The sequence below is a fragment of the Fusarium sambucinum genome, chromosome III (genome assembly GCF_050947815.1).
Source record: "Fusarium sambucinum isolate potato_lamoka chromosome III, whole genome shotgun sequence".
Taxonomy (NCBI): Eukaryota; Fungi; Ascomycota; class Sordariomycetes; order Hypocreales; family Nectriaceae; genus Fusarium; species Fusarium sambucinum.
Genome location: NC_139292.1, coordinates 6,063,948 through 6,083,023, shown reverse-complemented (window position 1 = coordinate 6,083,023; position 19,076 = coordinate 6,063,948). Strand labels below are relative to the sequence as shown.

General features: G+C 49.1%; 5 protein-coding genes across 5 annotated transcripts; 1 reads left to right on the top strand and 4 right to left on the bottom strand.

Moving 5' to 3' along the window:
* Nucleotides 1–922: 922 nt before the first annotated feature.
* Nucleotides 923–1,138, bottom strand: FSST1_012181 (uncharacterized protein; the record flags this gene model as incomplete). Its single annotated transcript, XM_083235384.1, has 1 exon — nt 923–1,138. The coding sequence occupies one exon, from the start codon at nt 1,136–1,138 to the stop codon at nt 923–925; it is 216 nt and encodes a 71-aa protein (XP_083081877.1).
* Nucleotides 1,139–3,093: 1,955 nt separating this feature from the next.
* On the bottom strand, nt 3,094–4,854 carry FSST1_012180 (uncharacterized protein; the record flags this gene model as incomplete). Its single annotated transcript, XM_083235383.1, has 1 exon — nt 3,094–4,854. The coding sequence occupies one exon, from the start codon at nt 4,852–4,854 to the stop codon at nt 3,094–3,096; it is 1,761 nt and encodes a 586-aa protein (XP_083081876.1).
* A 2,302-nt stretch (nt 4,855–7,156) lies between these two features.
* On the bottom strand, nt 7,157–8,206 carry FSST1_012179 (histone H1/H5 family protein; the record flags this gene model as incomplete). The annotated part of the gene is made up of 5 exons (XM_083235382.1): nt 7,157–7,303; nt 7,356–7,788; nt 7,873–7,895; nt 8,064–8,090; nt 8,150–8,206. The coding sequence occupies 5 exons, from the start codon at nt 8,204–8,206 to the stop codon at nt 7,157–7,159; spliced, it is 687 nt and encodes a 228-aa protein (XP_083081875.1).
* Nucleotides 8,207–11,001: 2,795 nt separating this feature from the next.
* Nucleotides 11,002–14,262, top strand: FSST1_012178 (uncharacterized protein; the record flags this gene model as incomplete). Its single annotated transcript, XM_083235381.1, has 4 exons — nt 11,002–12,363; nt 12,413–12,851; nt 12,905–14,124; nt 14,176–14,262. 4 exons carry the CDS (start codon nt 11,002–11,004, stop codon nt 14,260–14,262), a joined length of 3,108 nt encoding a protein of 1,035 aa, XP_083081874.1.
* A 2,171-nt stretch (nt 14,263–16,433) lies between these two features.
* Nucleotides 16,434–17,465, bottom strand: FSST1_012177 (uncharacterized protein; the record flags this gene model as incomplete). The annotated part of the gene is made up of 1 exon (XM_083235380.1): nt 16,434–17,465. One exon carries the CDS (start codon nt 17,463–17,465, stop codon nt 16,434–16,436), a length of 1,032 nt encoding a protein of 343 aa, XP_083081873.1.
* Between the last annotated feature and the right edge of the window lie 1,611 nt (nt 17,466–19,076).

Here is a 19,076-nt window from a genome sequence, read left to right as displayed (position 1 = left end):
CTTGGTTTGTCACCCGGCGCCCGGAGCAAATATGGGTGGGGACATAAAATAAACATATCTACTTTGGTATTGAATCTCAAAATACCTAGGTTAGATACGATGGTTTGCTTGCAGGCTAGAGGTTTAGGGAATCGATTTTGGCTATTGATTTATGTTTGTATATATAAACCTACAGATGCAGATGGTTCTGGGTTTAGGAAAAATGACATCGATATTTCAATTACCCAAAGGAAAATAATGCACAACATTACGATCAACGATAATAGTACAACTCTATAACCTCGGTCAATGAGCCAGCTACTATATAGTGTGCGCTACTTATCACGTTAGTCGGTTGCACACCGTCGTTTTGCATCAAGGTCCCATGACAAAGACTCCACACGATGTCGTGCCGCGTGGCACATGGTGAACAAGAAACATGGTTATTGGGAACTCGTTGAACAACGACCATCTTGGGTATAGTAAAGAAAATGACAAAAATTGTGAGCCAGTGTTGTACACCTGTTCCACGCTGGGCTCGCAGACCTCTCTTCCATACTCCATCCAAGTCGCAAACCAAAAGGCCAAAGTGGGCATATGCTATGAACGCCGCCGTGCATATCGTAAGAGCATGAGTCGTAAAGCGTGAAAGGGAACCAAACGAAAAAAAACCAGTGTGCGGTATGGTCTCTTTGTATGAGTGTCGGCTTTCGAACGGATATAACCATATCGTGGAAGCCGAGTCCCAAGCCAGACCATTTACCTCAACTCAAGTTCATAGAGCCTGAATGTTACCCCTGCCTGACACGTCAGTCCAGGGGTCCCTTTTGCCAATGAGGTGTAAGCAGAGCTTACCATTGTATGTCGTAGCAAGTTGAGGTACCTTGCAGATAGATGGCTTGGGAGGGTATGGTCTAATGAATTGGGATAATGCCGCAATGCGTCACTTGCTAAAAGCACGGTTGAGCCTCGTGGTAAGTTGGGTCCTGTGCTCCTTTGCTTCGCTGCAGACGCCGCATTCACCACTGACGACGGTGCCAGTGACGCGCGAGACGTATTTGCCGCAGATAGCGAGGCAAGGTGAAGTTCCCACGGGCTGTTCGCCTACACGACGACCACAGGCTTGGCAGACGAGAGTACCAAGATTGGAGTAGCACATTTTTGGTTTGAGGAAGTGACGAAAATATGAGGGTTTGTTGTACGATTTAACAAGGGGGCCAGTGTAATGATATAGCACGGAAGAAGCGGGATGCGAAGTGGAGAGGCATGTAAGTGTAGACAGAAGCCGAGGTAGACAAAGTCTTAGATACAGAAATTGGGATCAACAATAGTCAAGAAAAGAAGTAAGAATTAAGAAAGGATTGTTAAATAAGGGGGAAGTCAAGCGCTTGAGAAGAAGGGAAGATGGAGTAGTTATAAAAGCGAGGGAAACAAGAAGAAGAGTAAGGTTTGAGAGAGGAGAGGAGGAGGAGCAAGAGGGACGAGGTGAGATAAGGCGGATGCTACCTTGCCAGGTTAAAGTAGATCGCTAAGGTGCCCAAGTTGGATTGATATACCTTGATGAAGGATATACCTTTTAGTACCTAGTAGAGTTACATGCTCATTCAAGCGTGACACGACCTGAGCTGTCGTGTCGTGATAGGGATCTCTTTAAAGCGAGGCACCCATACATACATCCATTCACCCATCCATGAGCTCCCCCATAGTGTTTCAACTTAGCTACCATTAGAACGGAGCCGTTGAAAAGAGGGGAACGGTCGGCTTTTGGTCTCATGGATCCATGTGAGGGTCCCCATTGCTTAGTTATGTTATACTACCAAGGCATAAGTACCGTAGTAAAGCATGGGTCGCTTATCCAGTCTGTTTTTGGGTTGGTTGCGGTACATGTGCCGAAGTATGTATTAGTAGCCGTTTGTTCATTTGAAACATGACGATACTTGATGTGTTGACTGCGCGAACGATAGAAAACCGTCTTCTTGATGGACAGCTTTGTGCCAGTCATATCAACTCTTTCTGGGTTGTATTAGAAATCAATCTCTTTGACAGACAAACATGTAACTATGTATCTTTAATATGAATGAATAAATAAACATCTGTCGTGCTCTGACCAATTCTCTGGCCCCCCTCACCGACTCCCTCCATCTTCGCCCTGTAAACGAGGCGGTGGTGACAGTTTAATAAATGATCCCTGACGCCAACCCCAAGCTTCTCGAATAAAAGAACCCTCCATTTCCGTGCGCCCTTCTGCCAAAATTCCCCTAGTCGCAGCGATGATCATTGCTTCTTCCAATCATAATCAAAGGACGATGCCAGACTTGCCCCTCCCCCTCTTCTCCTCTGACCTCTCACCATGTTGATCATTTTGCCCAATGCGACCTGACACAAACGAGATTGACAACAAACGATTGTGACTTGTACAGAGACGAGAAAATGAAGCTGGTTGATGATGAAACTCAATGCCCGATTGTTGATCTAATTACTAGTGTCGGGTTTATTAATGTGCTTCCTTCGTCGTATAAACACATACTATGACTATTTATCCATGTATAAGCATTACATCGCACCCAAGGTCATACGCCTCAAGTCATCGCGGATCCTTCGGGTTCAAGACGCCAAACTACAACTAACTTAGCACGCAACATGGGGTCCCCGACGACTCATATCTAAGTACATCGATAGAGACTGTGTGGCTGTGTCTGAGTAACACAACACAACACATTCAAAGCCAAAGTTCAAGGTGGAAACACACACATTACAAAAACTCAGGCTCATCGTGATCACCAAGTATCCATCCATCCATCCATTATGCTAAAGCTTCGAATGCATGCCTGCCTGCTTCTGGCAACTCAGCTGCAGTACACCCCTTACATCTTAAGCTGCTTCTACAACACCTTTCCCGTACAGACATAAATCGAGACCAATCACACGGCTCTAACATACCAGAGTCCTTTCCATGAAAACGCCCGCATAATATCACATCTGTATAATATTCTGCTCCTCTTTGGCTCACAGTGAGACTGGAGCTTCAACTGCATATTGCCACGCTCTTCTTGTACAACCATCGACATTCCACCATCCTTCCATTCCATGTAACTTCATCGTACGCGTTCCTTGTCATCCTAGCTTGCCCCTCAATGCATCTACTTCCCTTTGAAGGGCGTCGAGATCAGCCAAGATGTCAAAGCTCTTTCCTGGCTCATTCGTTGCTTTTGGTGATGTGTGACCTGAACCAATCATCTCTGGCACCGCGTCATGCTCCTCCTCGGGAACTTGAATAGATTCAGCCCTGCCTACACTATCAAGACTTGTCCTTCTTGGTCCATCTATACTACCTTTACTGCTACCTCGTTGTCTTCGAGGAGGTGGGGGCGGAGCCATCTGATTATACGGTTTTGCTTCAAATGAAACTCGCCTGCTGCTGCTTTCAACACTTCGAATACTAGCGGGCCGTCTAACGGAAGTGTTTCGCGCAGGTGGTGGTGGAGGAGCCGAAGACTTTGGTGTCGGATGCTGTCCATCTCGAGGGGATGTCAGGTCGAGCGTCGAGCCTTGACGTAGCTGTGATGGGGTCGAAGTCGTACTCAAGTCAACATCTAGAGACGGGGCTGGAGAAGAGGACGATTGGCTGAGATCTGCAAAGCTGGAGTTCGTACCTGTCGGTAACTGGGTGGAATGCTTTGAGACATGAGACCTCCGTGGTGGTGGTGGAGGGGCTCCAGCTTGCGAGTTTTGACGTTTATGTCCCGGCCGAGATCTCATAGACGATGTTCGAGACAGATTCTCGTCTTTCTGTATGTGATGCTGTGCAGTATTCGCTTTGCTTTCTGCTCTCGCATGCCCTCTTCGTGGTGGTGGTGCTGGGACTGCCTTTCGTTCACCACCTGAACGTCCCGGCGATGTAACACCCGTATCAGCATCGGTCCCCGAGACCTTGCCAGCTGCCTCGCGGTCAAATGGAGACTCGCCTTCCTCGTCCAAACTCTTTCGGATGGGAGCAGGTGGGAGTGGTTTGTTGATTTCTGATGGTGATAAGGTCGCAAGAGCTTCTGGAGGTGTCTGGTTTCCAACCAAGTTCAACTTAATCGACTTTCCATGCCGTGAGCTAGGTGGCGGTGGTGGTTTCTTGCTGCTTTTTAAATCGACTCGAGCTGATGCACTTGAGTCAGAAACACTCTCTTGACCAATTTCATCTTCTGGGATGTCGGAAGGATCTCGAGATATAAGGGATGCCTCTCGAGCTTCGTGTGATGATCTACGAGGCGCAGAAAGCTGATCTCTCGTGTCATTCTCTGCCAGTCCCAAAGCCTTGTCCGACTCCGAATTGCCAGTCATGAGTAACCGCTTAAAAGAGTTGACGTCCAAGGAGTGTTTAGCTTTATTGGCAACCTTGAGCGCATATCCTTCTTCCTTGCGCTCTTGCTCAAGTTTCTGTTCGGCAATAGGCGAATCGAGGTCTCGCGTTGCCTTGCTGAAAGGATTTCCCGCACCTTGACCGCCAGTCAGGGCTTGTCTACGGGCAGCAGCCGCCACCGTTTCAAGATCGCTGTCATCTGTGGATGTTGCATCGAAAGGATCGTTTTCGCTCTGCTGGTTCACAGCATACTGCGCAAGGGTAGGCGATGTATATGCCCATTCGGGAGGGTCGGGGGAGAGCGGCGGAGGGGAAAGAACCCGAACTTTCTTGGTGACCTTGGAGTTGTGGTCAATTGCTGAGGCATCTGCTTGCTGGAAGCTAGTCGGAGGTGGTGGAGTAGATGCCGTTTCGAATGCGTCGAGAGATGGGAAACGAGCGGCGGCGGAGGATGTCGAGTTTGGAAAAGTAGCAGTATCTACCGTAAAGGCAGCGCTCTTGCGGAATGGATTGGACGACGCCATGGTGAACTCTTTGCGCGGGGCTTAGGGATCTTATTGGCGTGCCTCTTCTCTATTTGCAATAATTCAGGCTTATCGTTGCGTCACGCGGGGAATAAGAAATAGTCTGATGCGATAATAGGTCAAGACGCATGCAAACAGAGACTGCCCGCCATCTTCGGCACAGCCGGGCAAGCACTTGATTAGGTAGGCGGCCAACAGGTGGAGGTTAGGCGGCAATGGAAGCGACAAGAAAGAGCGCAACGTGTAGACGATGCAGGGCGAGGAGTTGAGTTAGTGGATGAGTACAACTCGCAGGTAGCCTTGTGAAGAATGGCGTTGCGTTGAGTTGTAGTACAGCACAGCACGCAGAGTTAGTAGGCAAAGTAGATGGTAGCCTTGGCCCCCGGAACGATCGGTCGGTCAAGAGCTGGAGGGTAGCAGTAGTGGGAAGGTACACGATGCAACGCTGGCCTGTTGCCTACTGGTACAGTACCAAGCCAGACCAAGGTTCATCAGTCACTGGGAAATCTGGCGATGCCACTGAAGATACGTTTTAAAGTGGGCTGGAAGTCGTCAGCGTCTTCAGGGCTGTTGCGTATTGGATTTGATCGCTAACGGTCCGAGCCAACGCAAGGCAACGAAACGAAACGGAACGGAGAGGTGGCGGGGGGTCACTTTCAAGGGATCCCTTGACTGAACAAACGGAAGGCCTGTGTTCTGAATATGTAGGAGATGACAGGGAGCCTAGACAATAAGACTTTACTGACTGGCCTGAAAGAGTCCAAGAGGGAAGAGATTGGGCGATCCTGCATTACAAGCATGAAGGAGCACGGGCCATCCAAGTTCAAGAGCTTACCGTAGAACGAGGGGCAGCAAGCGACCACTGACGTTGGGCTTTTTCTCTCAATGCGTTGTCCCACCGGCGGCTGGCAGGTTCCTATAACCATGTACGTATCTCCATAGCTTTGACCTCGGCAATCTGCGCCAGAAGCAAGTACAGATACAAGCGTTTAAGCTTCTCGTTGGCTTTGCACCTAAGGCACGTGAGCCGTGACGACAAAGATAGCTGAAATGTCTCATATCACACCCCTCCTACTAGTTCTGAGTCTGAGGTTAGAAGAGACAGTTCAAAGTGTACGTTACTAACAATGTGCGATAACTTATATAGTAGATATCACCAGAAATAGAATATATCCCGCATAGACTGGATAATTAAGTTTATCACAGTTTCCAATATACTTCTCTCCATTTCATCATTTCTTTCATCGTTCCTCTCATCCAACTGCATCAAGCAAGTGGTCGAGGATGACTTGTCCTCCTATAAATAGACGCCGCGGGTGCCAACTCAAAAGTTTCGTGGTTCCACTTTTCTTAACTACAACTCATACCAGCTGGTCAGCAACACACTCAACGACAAGATAGCGGTCGAACCAACACCTCACTCAGGACAGATGACACCTATACTCGGTTACTAGGAATGAGGCCATTGCTTGGTATTATTGATGTTCCGTAGTTTGTTTGTTATTGCTATGTCGAATGCAGTTCGAACTCCATGTGCCTTTGACCTGGTATCAACAGTCTGACTTATACGCAGGATCTCTTTGACGCGTAATGGAGTCTTTGTACACAGACCAGACACTGGGCTGAGAATGCATTCACCCAGTATCAGGCTTCTCAAGACCGCCTTTGTCTCCCATCTATTACTTGGTTTTGTTGCCACAACACGCTTGTGACCCATGCTGTATATACCCCTGGCAAGTCTGACTTGAGACACGCTTCATCGCTACCCACGTCAACAAGCCCTAAGCCAGCGCGTCAACAATGCGCGCACGTAGTTTCAGCAGATCACCAGAATGGCTCAACAGTTTGAAAATTTGATCATGTTGGTGATATTCATCGCGTACTCTAAAACAGATAACTCAAAACAGCGACAGTGGTATAACCGCATCCCTCCATGCCCTTCCTCGCCCAGACTTTTTGCCCTCACCGTAAAACACGTCGACCTTCTACCGCTCGCATTGTCTCAAACCTGACACGCCTAATGAAAAATTGCCATGTCATGCGGGATATAATACAAAGAGGCATGATCGTGTAGAAGTGAACCCTCAATTCGAGTGTACCATCTCCAAAACATGAGATGGCTGAGGGTTGGATCATACAGACGCGAGTCTTCGCGTACGTGCGCAAATAAACGACCAAATAATCCCGCTCCAAACCAAACCATCGAAATTCCAGTAACCGTACTTCCCGTGCCCTAGCCGTGAACAAATCCTTTAACGCCGTGGTCGTCATTAATTAAAGTTCAATACTGCTCAGCGTCAGATTACGCCTTGGTAGCAGCGGCCTTCTTAGGCGCTGCCTTTTTAGGTGCGGCGGCCTTCTTGGCAGGGGCAGCCTTTGTGGTCTTTGCGACACGGCCAGCCTTTGTCTTTGTGAGAGTCGTCTCGGGTTTCTCAGCCTTGTCGGCGGTCTAGAACAAAGGTCAGAGTTTGGTCAACAGTAGTCAGATTGTAAGTACACACCTTCTTGGGGGCAGCAGCCTTCTTGGCGGCGGCGGTCTTCTTGGGGGCAGCCTTAGCAGGAGCAGCCTTCTCAGCCTTCTCAGCCTTCTCGGTCTTCTCGGCAGTCTTCTTCTCAGCGGCAGCCTTCTTGGGGGCTGCGGCCTTCTTCTCAGCTGCGGGCTTCTTGGGAGCAGCAGCCTTCTTGGCGGCGGGCTTCTTGGCGGCAGGCTTCTCAGCACTGTCCTTCTTCTCAGCAACCTTCTTGGGAGCGGCGGCCTTCTTAGGCTCAGGCTGCTTCTTGGCAAGCTTGGTACCACCGGAGGGACCCTTAGGCTGCTCAAAGACACCCTTGTCAACACCAGCCTTCAGGGCCTTGTTGAACAAAGAGTCGAACATGTTGTCGGTGACATTGAGAGTGTTGTTGGCCTTAACATATTTCTTCAAAGATTGACGGCTGTGTGACGAGTCAGCAACTGAAGGAAAAACTGGGAGCGATGGCAATAGTGTGCCAAAGAGAATAAGAAAATGGAAATCTTACCTAGAGCCCTTTCGGTCCTTGAGCTGTTGATGCGAAAGAAAGCACGTTAGTGAGTGAAAACAGATTGAAAGGAAAGACAGATCAGGTTGTGCGGGCGGGCGGGCGCGTGGCGATGGCCTCATGCGCGACCAAGAGATGAGTGCGCGATGGTGTACGCGCCAGGAAACAAGGAGCTTTCAAATTTCACATACATTGACAATAGCATCAGTGATCATATCCTAAAATGAGAATGTTAGTAACTCGAAACTTTGTATTGCCACAAATGGATTGGACTCACCTGGTAGCTGGCGTGGCCAGAGGCCTTCTTGGGAGCGGCGGCGGCTTTGGCAGGCATTGTGACGGTTTGTGGAAGTTGTGTGGTTTGTGTGTAGACAAGTGATGGATGCGTTTGAGATGAGAGCAAAGACGCGAAAGAGACGATTAAGGCGATTGAATGAACTGAAAGACGTTTAATGAGTAAAGGATCAGGGAACAGACTGGATCACCTCGTCGGGCGCGTGGAGGGGACGGGGCATGTTTATATATTCAGCGGGGGCAGAGCGCAATCAGTAAAGGGACGGTAGCTCTTGCTCTCTACCTGCCTGTCCCGCGCTCTTACAGCTTCGCGACGGGACTGAGCTGTGCTGTGCTGCACGGCGCCTGTGCACACCCTAACACCCGACTCATCTGGGCTGCTAGCCTGCCCTGCCATGGGTCCCACTTGCCTCAGATGGGAAGAGGGGCATTTTTCTGGACGCCACACTAAAAATGCTCATGCATGCTAAACACCCGTTGGCATGCGATTGCATAAAAGAGTGCACAAGGCCAAGAAGATCGTCATAAAACACATGAGCCTCGTTACCGCGTGTGCGGATTGGTTGAAGCTCTCTGCATAACTCAGTCCAGCCACATCCAGCTGGTCAGATTTGAGGGGATGCCAAGCCTGGACCCTCCAAGATATGGCACTTAAGGAAATGGGGCACCAAAAATGCCAAAATCATACCTGGGCACTGACCGATTTTTTTATTGGTCAGTCCGGACATCACCTCGGGTGAGGTGTACCTTTGTGTGATCTAGAGTCTGGCAAAATGTGAGCGCAACTCATGCCCCCGAACATCCATTTCCTTGGATTCTCCCGCTTCTTCGCTCGCCGTCTTTAACGAGATGAATCAGTCGATCTCTTTGTCTTCTTGCGAGTTTAGGGCAATCTTTTTTGCTTGGCGAAAGGTGGAGATTTCGTCGAATTATTGCCTGTGACAAATGAGGCACCCCTCATCCCGGGCGACTGTTGAGAGACGATTGAAAGAGCCATGCCCATTGTCGCATTCCGGATTACGACCGATAGAGTGATATTTTTGCTTTTGTAGGGTTATTCAATGTCTTCATGAGAAAGAGCGATCCCGATAGTGTAATTTCGACGTTGTTCTGAGCTCCTTCGGTCGAACTATAGTCCATATCGCGCAAAGTCACTTTCAAGTCCAAATCACAACCTCGCGCGTCGCATCTGAAGCTATCCACATCCCACCATTGTCTGATCATCAAACACGTATGGACCACACCACAGCCATAATCTTGCTACTTTGAATATGGGACTATGTGCAACTATAACTTGAGTACCTTTCATACTTTTTTTTATTAAACGATAACCCTTCTTCGTCACTGGGGAGAGCAGAGATGTTGCATCACGACTTACACCGTCGGAGGCGTCCAACAATTACTACCGGATGAGAGAACCTGTTACGCGTCACACCTACAAATCAGATATTGAGATCAAGTAAACTGATCTAGAATCGGCAGTGCATTTAAATCTTTTGATTCGAAATGAATTATTGATTAAAGACTTCGTACAGGCTGTTATATCTCATCCGCCTTGAAGGTTCACATGCGTGCAGAAGTCAACATTAGGCCAAATCAATCGTTGCTATTTTGCATTCATAAACAACGTACCAGATCGAACTCATACTACATAAAAGTAAGAGACATTATACTTTACGTTACTCATGTTGCTTCGTATCAAATTGACTCGAGCTTCTCTTTCACCATGTCTCCCTCTTTGACAGTAGATGCGCTACGTCAGGTGAGGTCAGGTGAGGGGCACAAGATGTGGTATCGTGATCGCCGGCGTCTATTGCTACAACTTTCTCAACCTACCAGATAATAAATACAAATGTAGAGCTTTGGATGCATTTGCCTGCTTCCATTGCATATGTTTTCCTTCTCCCGGGGGTTCATAACTCAAGCATGGGTTGGAGGTTGAAATTAGCTGATCCTGCTTTCACCTGCCCAATGTAATTGGCAATTACGCTCTTCAACTCTCATGCGGGCAGCCCCAGTCATCAGTAGTGTTGTTCGATTTCTCGTTAACCATTTCATTAATGACATTAATTGATCATACCAGTTGACCCGAAATCTAATTTTGGTACATGCGTGGGGATTCTAAAAGCGTTATGTTGTACCAAGCTGGACGTTCAAATACCGTTCCACTGAGACAAGATGAACGGTAAAGTATAGGTCCCTATGAGATGATAACATAAAAATGTAGAAAATACTTACAGATCCTCTCAAGGTTCCTTGAACAGAGATTCTATCTTGAACAGAACGCATAGCCTAGTTATTCCTTTGTGCATTTACTCATGGTTTATAAATATTAAATGCACCCATACCCTACGGCTTCACTTACACTTGCGAGGCTGGGTTCCAGGTTGCGTCACATGACCCACTCGATAGATCACAGTGCTGCATTACAGTGCATCAGTAGAATGACACTAGACGCTTTGCCAATCAAGGCAAGGCGGGATACGGAACACGATCGCCTAGAATGTCCAGTCGGAAGGAGCAGTCAGAAAAGGCCAGCGAGGCAGGACACCTATCGTCGAAGATAGCAGCTCGTTTCCAGTTCAGTTACTCCTGGAGTTTATGGTGAATACCTCATTTCCAGCTTAGGAACGGATTCGAGAGATCATGTTTGCAATTTCCGGCATATAATTATTGTTGATTTCTCTTTCCAGTGTTCTTTGAGCTTTGCTACACATCACTCTACTATCTATTGCCCCACGTCTCCTTAAACTGGGTAGGCACATGCTCGTCCGATAGACAGATACTCACCTTCGATCTCCTCGCCCTTTTCGCATCCCGAACTTCAACACCGCCATGGCTGACTACGCCCAGTACCACGCCCTCGGTCAGGGCGAGGTCATTGATCCGAACGATCCCAATCGAACCTCGCAGCCCAACCCTCAGCAATTCCAACCACCCATCGCTCCCTCGCCTTACCAGCAACAAGCATCACCATATGGTGCACCTCAGTATCTCGGAGGTCAACAAGCTCCTCCTCCCATGACTGGATCACCTGCTCCAGTTCCAGGTTATGGATATGCGCCTCCCTTAGCTCAGGGACCTCCAGGCCAAGCTGCGCCTCCACAAGATGCTTCGCTGGCTGCTCAGATGGGTGGGATGAGCTTGGGAGAAGGACACAGCACAGCGAGGAAAAAGAAGAAGGACCGACATGCCTACCATACTGTCGAAGCTACCGGATCTTCTCAAGCCTTCAATGGTATGCCTGCAGCGGGAACTTCTGCTACACAATTTCTCGACAGCGTTCCAGGTGGCCCTGGGTTCGGGGGCCAATTCGGAAGTCCCCAGGGAACTCCCCAAATGCAAAGTCAAAGTCAGTTCGGTGCACCAGCCTTCAGTTCTGGCCCTATGGCTACTCAGCCCCCTGTCGGCGAGGGCATCGATGCGGCATCCATCTCGACCAGCGGGCCCAAAGGAGTATCCTCCGATGATCTGCCCAGTGTACCGGCCTCGCGAGACGCTTTGCAACAGTACTACCTCAAAAACGTATACCCGACATTCGAACGACATGTTCCGCCGCCATCCACGGTTTCATTTGTTGCCCATGATCAGGGTAACTCATCCCCGAAGTACACTCGACTCACCATGAATAATATCCCTTCAACCCAGGATGCATTACAAGCCACGGGCCTGTCGCTTGGACTTCTTCTGCAGCCTCTGGCTCCTTTACAGGCTGGAGAGCCCGATGTTCCAGTACTTGACTTTGGCGAACCCGGCCCCCCACGTTGCAGACGATGCCGAGCTTACATGAACCCCTTCATGATGTTCCGTTCAGGTGGAAACAAGTTCGTCTGTAACCTCTGCTCATACCCGAACGAAACCCCTGCTGAATATTTTGCCGCGACCAACCCACAGGGCGTTCGAGTCGACCGTGATAGTCGCCCTGAGCTGTGCCGCGGTACTGTGGAGTTTGTGGTGCCTAAGGAGTACTGGACCAGGGAGCCAGTTGGCCTACGATGGTTGTTCCTTATCGATGTGACCCAAGAATCTTACAACAAGGGTTATGTCGAGGCGTTTTGCGAGGGTATCCGTGTCGCTCTATATGGTGGCGAGGACCAAGAATTGGACGACGAGGGAGAACCGAAACGTAGAATACCAGAAGGTGCCAAGGTTGGCTTTGTCACTTATGACAAGGACATTCACTTCTACAATGTCAACGTGAGTTTACCCCCACATTCGTCCATATATTCTTACTAACAGTTCGCAGCCTGCCCTCGATCAAGCTCAAATGATGATCATGCCCGATCTTGAGGACCCCTTTGTACCCCTGAGCGAGGGACTCTTTGTTGACCCATACGAGTCCAAGGATGTGATTACATCTCTGTTGACTAGACTGCCAGACATGTTCTCAACCATTAAGAACCCCGAACCCGCTCTTTTGGCTGCCCTGAACTCGGCACTTTCTGCGCTTGAGGCGACAGGAGGCAAGGTTGTGGCATCATGCTCTGCCCTACCAACCTGGGGCCCTGGCCGCCTGTTTCTGCGTGATAATGGCAACCAACCTGGAGGCGAAATAGATAAGAAGCTCTACACAACCGAGCATCCAGCTTGGAAGAAGGTCGCTGAGAAAATGGCAGCCTCAGGAGTAGGTGTCGATTTCTTCCTCGCTGCTCCATCGGGCGGCTACCTCGATATTGCCACCATCGGTAAGTTGAACTCTCGACAGTCCAAGAGAAATTGTGTTAACCATGCTTGACAGGCCACGTTGCTGCAACTACCGGCGGAGAAACATTTTACTACCCCAACTTCATCGCCGGGAGGGACAGCCGAAAACTGTCGCTTGAGATTTCCCATGCTGTGACCCGTGAAACTGGCTTCCAGGCTCTCATGAAAGTTCGATGCTCTAACGGACTTCAAGTTGCTGGCTACCATGGTAACTTTATCCAGCACACGTTCGGTGCTGATTTGGAGATCGGTGTTATTGACGCTGACAAGGCGATGGGTGTCACGTTCAGTTACGATGGAAAGTTGGATTCCAAGCTGGATGCTCACTTCCAGTCCGCCCTCCTTTATACCACAGCTTCTGGCGAACGCCGTGTGAGATGCTCCAACGTTATTGCTAGCGTCACCGAGACATCTAAGGAATCAGGTGTGCGTGAGCAAGGCATTCGTGAGTGCCTCAAGTTTGTTGACCAAGACGCCGTAATTGGTATGCTGGCCAAGGAGGCTAGCACGAAGCTGGCGACAACGTCAAGTAACCTCAAGGATATTCGCCACTGGCTGAGCGAGAAGGCTATTGATGTTCTTGCTTGCTATAGAAAGCATGCCTCTCAGCAACATCCCCCAGGACAGCTTGTCATGCCCGAGCGACTCAAAGAGTACTGCATGTATCTTCTCGGTCTTATTAAATGTCGAGCTCTCAAGGGTGGTATTGAGAACTCCGACCGCAGAGTGCACGAAATGCGAATGCTTCGTTCCATGGGAGGTCTTGAGCTGAGCTTGTACCTGTACCCCCGTATGATTCCTGTTCATAATCTGGCACCCGAAGAAGGTTTCGCCGACCCTGAAACAGGCCATCTGAAGATGCCACCTGCAATTCGCACGTCATTCTCTCGAGTGGAACCCGGCGGTGTGTATCTTGTGGACAATGGCCAGCAATGTCTCCTTTGGTTCCACTCCCAAACATCCCCTAACCTTATCTCTGATCTATTCGGTGAGGACAAGGACTCTCTCAAGAGCTTGGATCCGTATACATCGGCTCTACCACAGCTTGAGACACACCTGAATGCTCAAGTCCGCAACATCATCGAGTTTCTTCGCACAATGCGAGGTTCCAAGGGTCTTACGATCCAGCTTGCCAGACAAGGCATTGATGGTGCTGAATTTGACTTTGCCCGCATGCTTGTGGAGGACAGAAACAATGAGGCTCAGAGTTACGTGGACTGGCTGGTTCATATTCACAAGGGTGTTCAATTGGAGGTAAGTTCTGAATAAGTAGCCGCAGGAACCTGAAACTAACAATTCTTTAAGTTGAGCGGACAGCGTAAGAAGGATGGCGATGAGGCCTCCTCAGCAGCCTTGTCCAACTTTGCAGGCTTAAGACCATCCTATTGGTAGGAACTGATAGCATTGTTAATAGAATCGGGTGTTGACTAGCGGTCTTTTATGGAGTAATGCAAAATCAAAATTTGGTGAAAGAGACAGGAGAAAGGAGGATGAAAGATGTTGAATAACAGGTAGCACGAAACACACCGACCTACATTGTTGAATCCACCTTAACCCCGTTACTCCTCCAAAACCTTCTTGTTTCTTTTTTTTTTTTTTTTTTTTGTGCCCTCGTTCAGTAATACCGGCCGGCACTTGCAAGTTGAGGATATCAGAGACACCAGTAAACACTGCAACACGAGCCACAATCATGTCATTATTTGTAACAAGGGAAAGGACGTGAACCATCCCTTGCAGTAGACCTCTTTTCTTATTTCTACCTCCCATTTCCTCGTTGTTCTCTCTCAGTTTCGTTTTGGCGGTCAGTCAAATTTGGTGTTACTGCACGTCGCCTCTCTGCATAACTGTTCTGAAACAAAACTCCCCACTCCGGAGTTTGCCATTTATTATCGTTATCCTTGCTTTTTCGTTTCTTGATATCATCTCCCTCACCGTCTTTACGCCATTGTAGCGCCCCTTCGTGGCAGAAGATGCAACGCGACGAGGGCATATGCCGTGCAATGGTGTCACAATCGAGATATGTGCAACGGAGGGCTAGTGAGGGGAGGAGTAAACAAACGTTTATTTGAGAATTTGGCTTACTGTATACACGATATGAAGAGGCGGTGGAGAAGGGGAACACAAAGATATCGAGGCTTGGGGTTGTGCATGGAAGAAACCATGAGAGTCATGTTGGCTTGAGAATGTTTAACATGAGCCCTTGCTTGCGTAGCCCTATCTTACTCATTAGACATGCATAATAGTAAAATGATCTGCCGCTAGTCCTGTGGCTATGATCTTCGACATGCATCTGGTTTCTGCAGTTGTCCAAGTTCAGTGTAGTCTTCTTTCCCCCCTGCGAGTGGCCGCGGCTGAAAACCCGCCTGTCGGTGTTACACGCGAGGGAAGAGCTGTGCAAGCGCTGTATATATGGCCTGCATCGATATAGTGCCGTACTGTGTCGATGAAGAGAGATTTTCTATCCCGTAGGTAGGATAACGACGACTAGGAAGTACACTGTGCGATCAGCGATTGATAGCGAGGAAAAACAATGGTAGTTATCAAACTTGACCGGCTAAGAAGTGCCCGGTACTCAATCAGGTTGCCTGACAACGCGCACTGCATTCTGGCTTTGTTTCTCGATGAGTACGTATTTAATTTTGGCCTTGCCACCGTCAAAGGATGCCCGCATGTACACGTTATGACAGCATTTCAGGGTTCAACTGTGTTCAACGTGAGTTGGTAGGTAGATTATACTGGGTAAGGAATCATTCGTCCATTGCCTTGTCTTGAGTAGGAAGACAGAAGTCAACATGGAAACAGGGGCTACCAATGAATTCACACTGAGCAAGATTTTTGAGTCACGCTCCTCTTTTCTCAGTACCGAAATGTCATCTGTGCTTCTGGGTAGTGACGATGTCTCCGCTGTCGTCTCGGCCGAGTTTGAATCGTCGAATCCACAAGTAGCATCAGAGACAGAGACAGTAAAAGGACACTCATTAATATAATATGTAACATGAGAGACAAAGAACACTCGTTAAAATACAGAGCTAAATATATCTGTGATACAGCCAACGCCAATACCATCTCTCATTCGTCATGATGCAGAAGCCTGACAGGCCACTTGTAGATCGGGAATCAATAAGGCGCCAAACATCAACCCAAAACACCAAAAAAGAAATTCGCCATTAAACTGAAGGCGATCCACAACAGGTAATGAAACAACGAAAATCATCTGTGACACATCATTCATCCTGGCTTGGCTCGGTTGCATTCCGGGATCCTTCATCGAATTGTTACAAAACAATACCCTTTCGTGAATCCTTCTAAGCGCTCAGCATTTTTCTTGTTCTTTAGCAGACCGATAATACGCGGAAAAGTGCAGTTGAGTCGAAAAAGAAACGTTTCGCAGGGGTCCCACGACATCGGTTGGTCTCAGAAAGATGAGCACTGCGAGATCTGTCATATGGGCACATCTGAGACACTTGTTTTTCCTGTCTCTGGCCCCGCTCGAGACGCTGACTCGGTTGGCTCTGAGTCTTCTGAGGGACTGTAGGATCTGTCTTGAACTGACACAAACCAGCTCATGTTGTAATCATACCAAGTCCGTATCGTGGGTCAGGCTGTCGAAGAACTCGGTCTACCTCTGCGGAATCAAAGACATGTTCAAAAATTTGGCGATCAGTAGGGACATTGCTGTGGCTTTTGCTTGTCGTAGATGAGGATGATGATCCAGACCTGGATTTGCTCTTTGGGCCGTTTTCCTTTTTGGCGATCTCATCTAGAATGTGGCGCATTGTACTTTGCTGAGGGTCTTCAAAGACAAAGACCACGTAGGCAAATTGCCCTCGAAGGTCAGGGTCGAAAAGGAAGACATCCCGCCAGAGCTCTGCCAGCTCCTGAGGAGGGTTGCGGTATCCATTGCCCAGACCAAAGTCCCCAATAACCACACGGTCGTATCCGTTGTAAAGGCATATGCGGAGAGCGCCACGAAGCTTATCGCGGGTCATTTCACGTTCTTCTGCAAAAGAGTATTTGAGGCCGTTGTCCTTGAGTTTTGGCCACCTAGTCGGTGGTACTGACACGACGGGGAGGTCATACCAACTGTCTAGCCTATCGTAGCGATCATGAGGACCACGGCAGACCACTACAGCGTCTGAAAAGATACCGCCTTGTGATGGAATGGGATAGTTGTTGGACTCTGTGGAGTTTGGCCAAGGCGTATTCAGTGTGGCTGAGAGGTTGCTTCGTCTGCATAGCTTTTCCTCATACCCGACGCATCCAGTTTCCCAGTCCCCTCCAGGCCTGCGTTCATTGGCAGCGCAAATGAAAGGGATACGAACGCGGGGGCCGCCCATGGCCTCGCTTTGTTGTGTGTCCATGCCTGCGTAGGCCAATGCCTGCATGACCGGATCTCCAACATCGATTCTGAACGTTGGTGGCCGTGTTGTAGGTTTCTGACGCTGGATGGCGAGTTGTGCAATGGGCTGTCGGTAGAGGTAAGAGTATGGTGGAAACATTTCGCCATAGTTCTTTTTCACAAGCGGTATGAAGTTCCTCTTAGTATCAGCTGCGACCTCTGAGGGCCGTACTCGGCTGGATCTTGGAGGCGCCATGATGATAGTGGAAAGTTTGGGCCAGAGGGATGACTTTATTATGGCTTAAGGCGAACCCGAGATAAGAAGATATCAAGAAGTCGAGAGCAAAAAAGTGAAAGGCGAAGTGTCTAGTTTAATATGCCTGGTCCGGCAAGAGGAGTAGTGCGGGTGAGTATCAATGGCTAGATGAGGATAGGAGGATGCCAGATTCAAATCACGACGAAGGGCGGCAGGGTCTTATATGCACACTTGACATATAGTCTGAAAAAGCAACATGCTTGAGGAAACTGTCACCAGACAAGACTCAGGATCTCAGTCTGATTGACTGACGACCCTAGGGCAAGCGAGAGAGGGGAGGTATGGACACTGGGTTGTGTGACCCAATATGTCCAAGATCTGAACCACTTGTTTAGAAACAGACTCGGCCTGAGGCGAGGCAACAAGCCAAACAAAGGGCAGAAGAAAAAAGAGACCAGCATCACTTTATGGGTACGGCAAGACGTGGGTGCTAAAACGGGGTCGCATCGCTTGACGACATGTCCTAGCAGGCATAGCTCTACTAGGTGAATTTAAGGATGTACAGGCTGCAGAGAGCACGTAGACAAAGCAAATGCAGGGCCAAACGAATCATGAAAGCCATGAGCAGGTACAAAGTAAAGGCCTATCGAGTTGGGGGTACCAGGGACTGGGAAGCACGTATCGTAGTCGGCCGGGGATCTGTGCCGCGCCAGATCTTAGGTACCATCGGAGACGTACAGTGCCGCATAGGCCCCGGCAGCCAAGTTGATGGAACCAGGGTGGGCTACACTGAAGGTCGGGAACCGTGGAGCATCTGCGAGATCTCACGGGAACACAGACGGCGCCGCCATCTCAAGACGGAGCAAGCAATCACGCTGGTTGGGTTATTTGACGACCAGGGCCATAGAGAAAAATGATCTTTATCGGCGGGCCTGAGACACAACTGGCCGGGACATTGTTGCGAATCAAGATCTGTGGCACCCTTTCATCTCGCCTGGTAGAAGCTTGTGTCCAAGCGGATACCCGGGGCGGTGGACCAACGCCAGCTCCAACATCAGCTCGTGGAGGAGACAAGATGAACGTGTGAGATGAGATGAGACGAGATAAGGTGTGGTTGTGGGGGCTTGTGACGAGGAGGCTCAGCTACTGGAACCGAGGACGTGGAAGACTAAAAAAAAACCAAACGCGCATTGGCAAATCTGACGACATAGACCTTGTCGGTTCGTTGCAAGTGGTATCTGGCTAACCTCATCAAGTACAATCCTGTACAGGATTCCACATGTTGGGCGGAAACTGTGCGGAGTGCGCAATCGATCGGTTCACGATGTGAGACATGGAAAACCGCATAAAACCCAGTCACGATGTTCAGGCTGAGACAGAACGAGAGCTGGGGGGAGCGCTACACTACGGAAGGTTGCGGTGTGGGCTTGCTTTTTTCAGGCCGAATGATGTCGGGAGCTGTCTCTCGTTGGAGCGAGGAAATTGGCGAATTCGCATTTTTGGCTTTGGGCTAACTAGTTGAGAGAAACACGCTTGTTTCGATTGGGTGGGCTGGTGTCTTGTTGTGTCGTGTCTCGTGAGAAGTGTACTATGTAGACGTCAAGTGTGAGT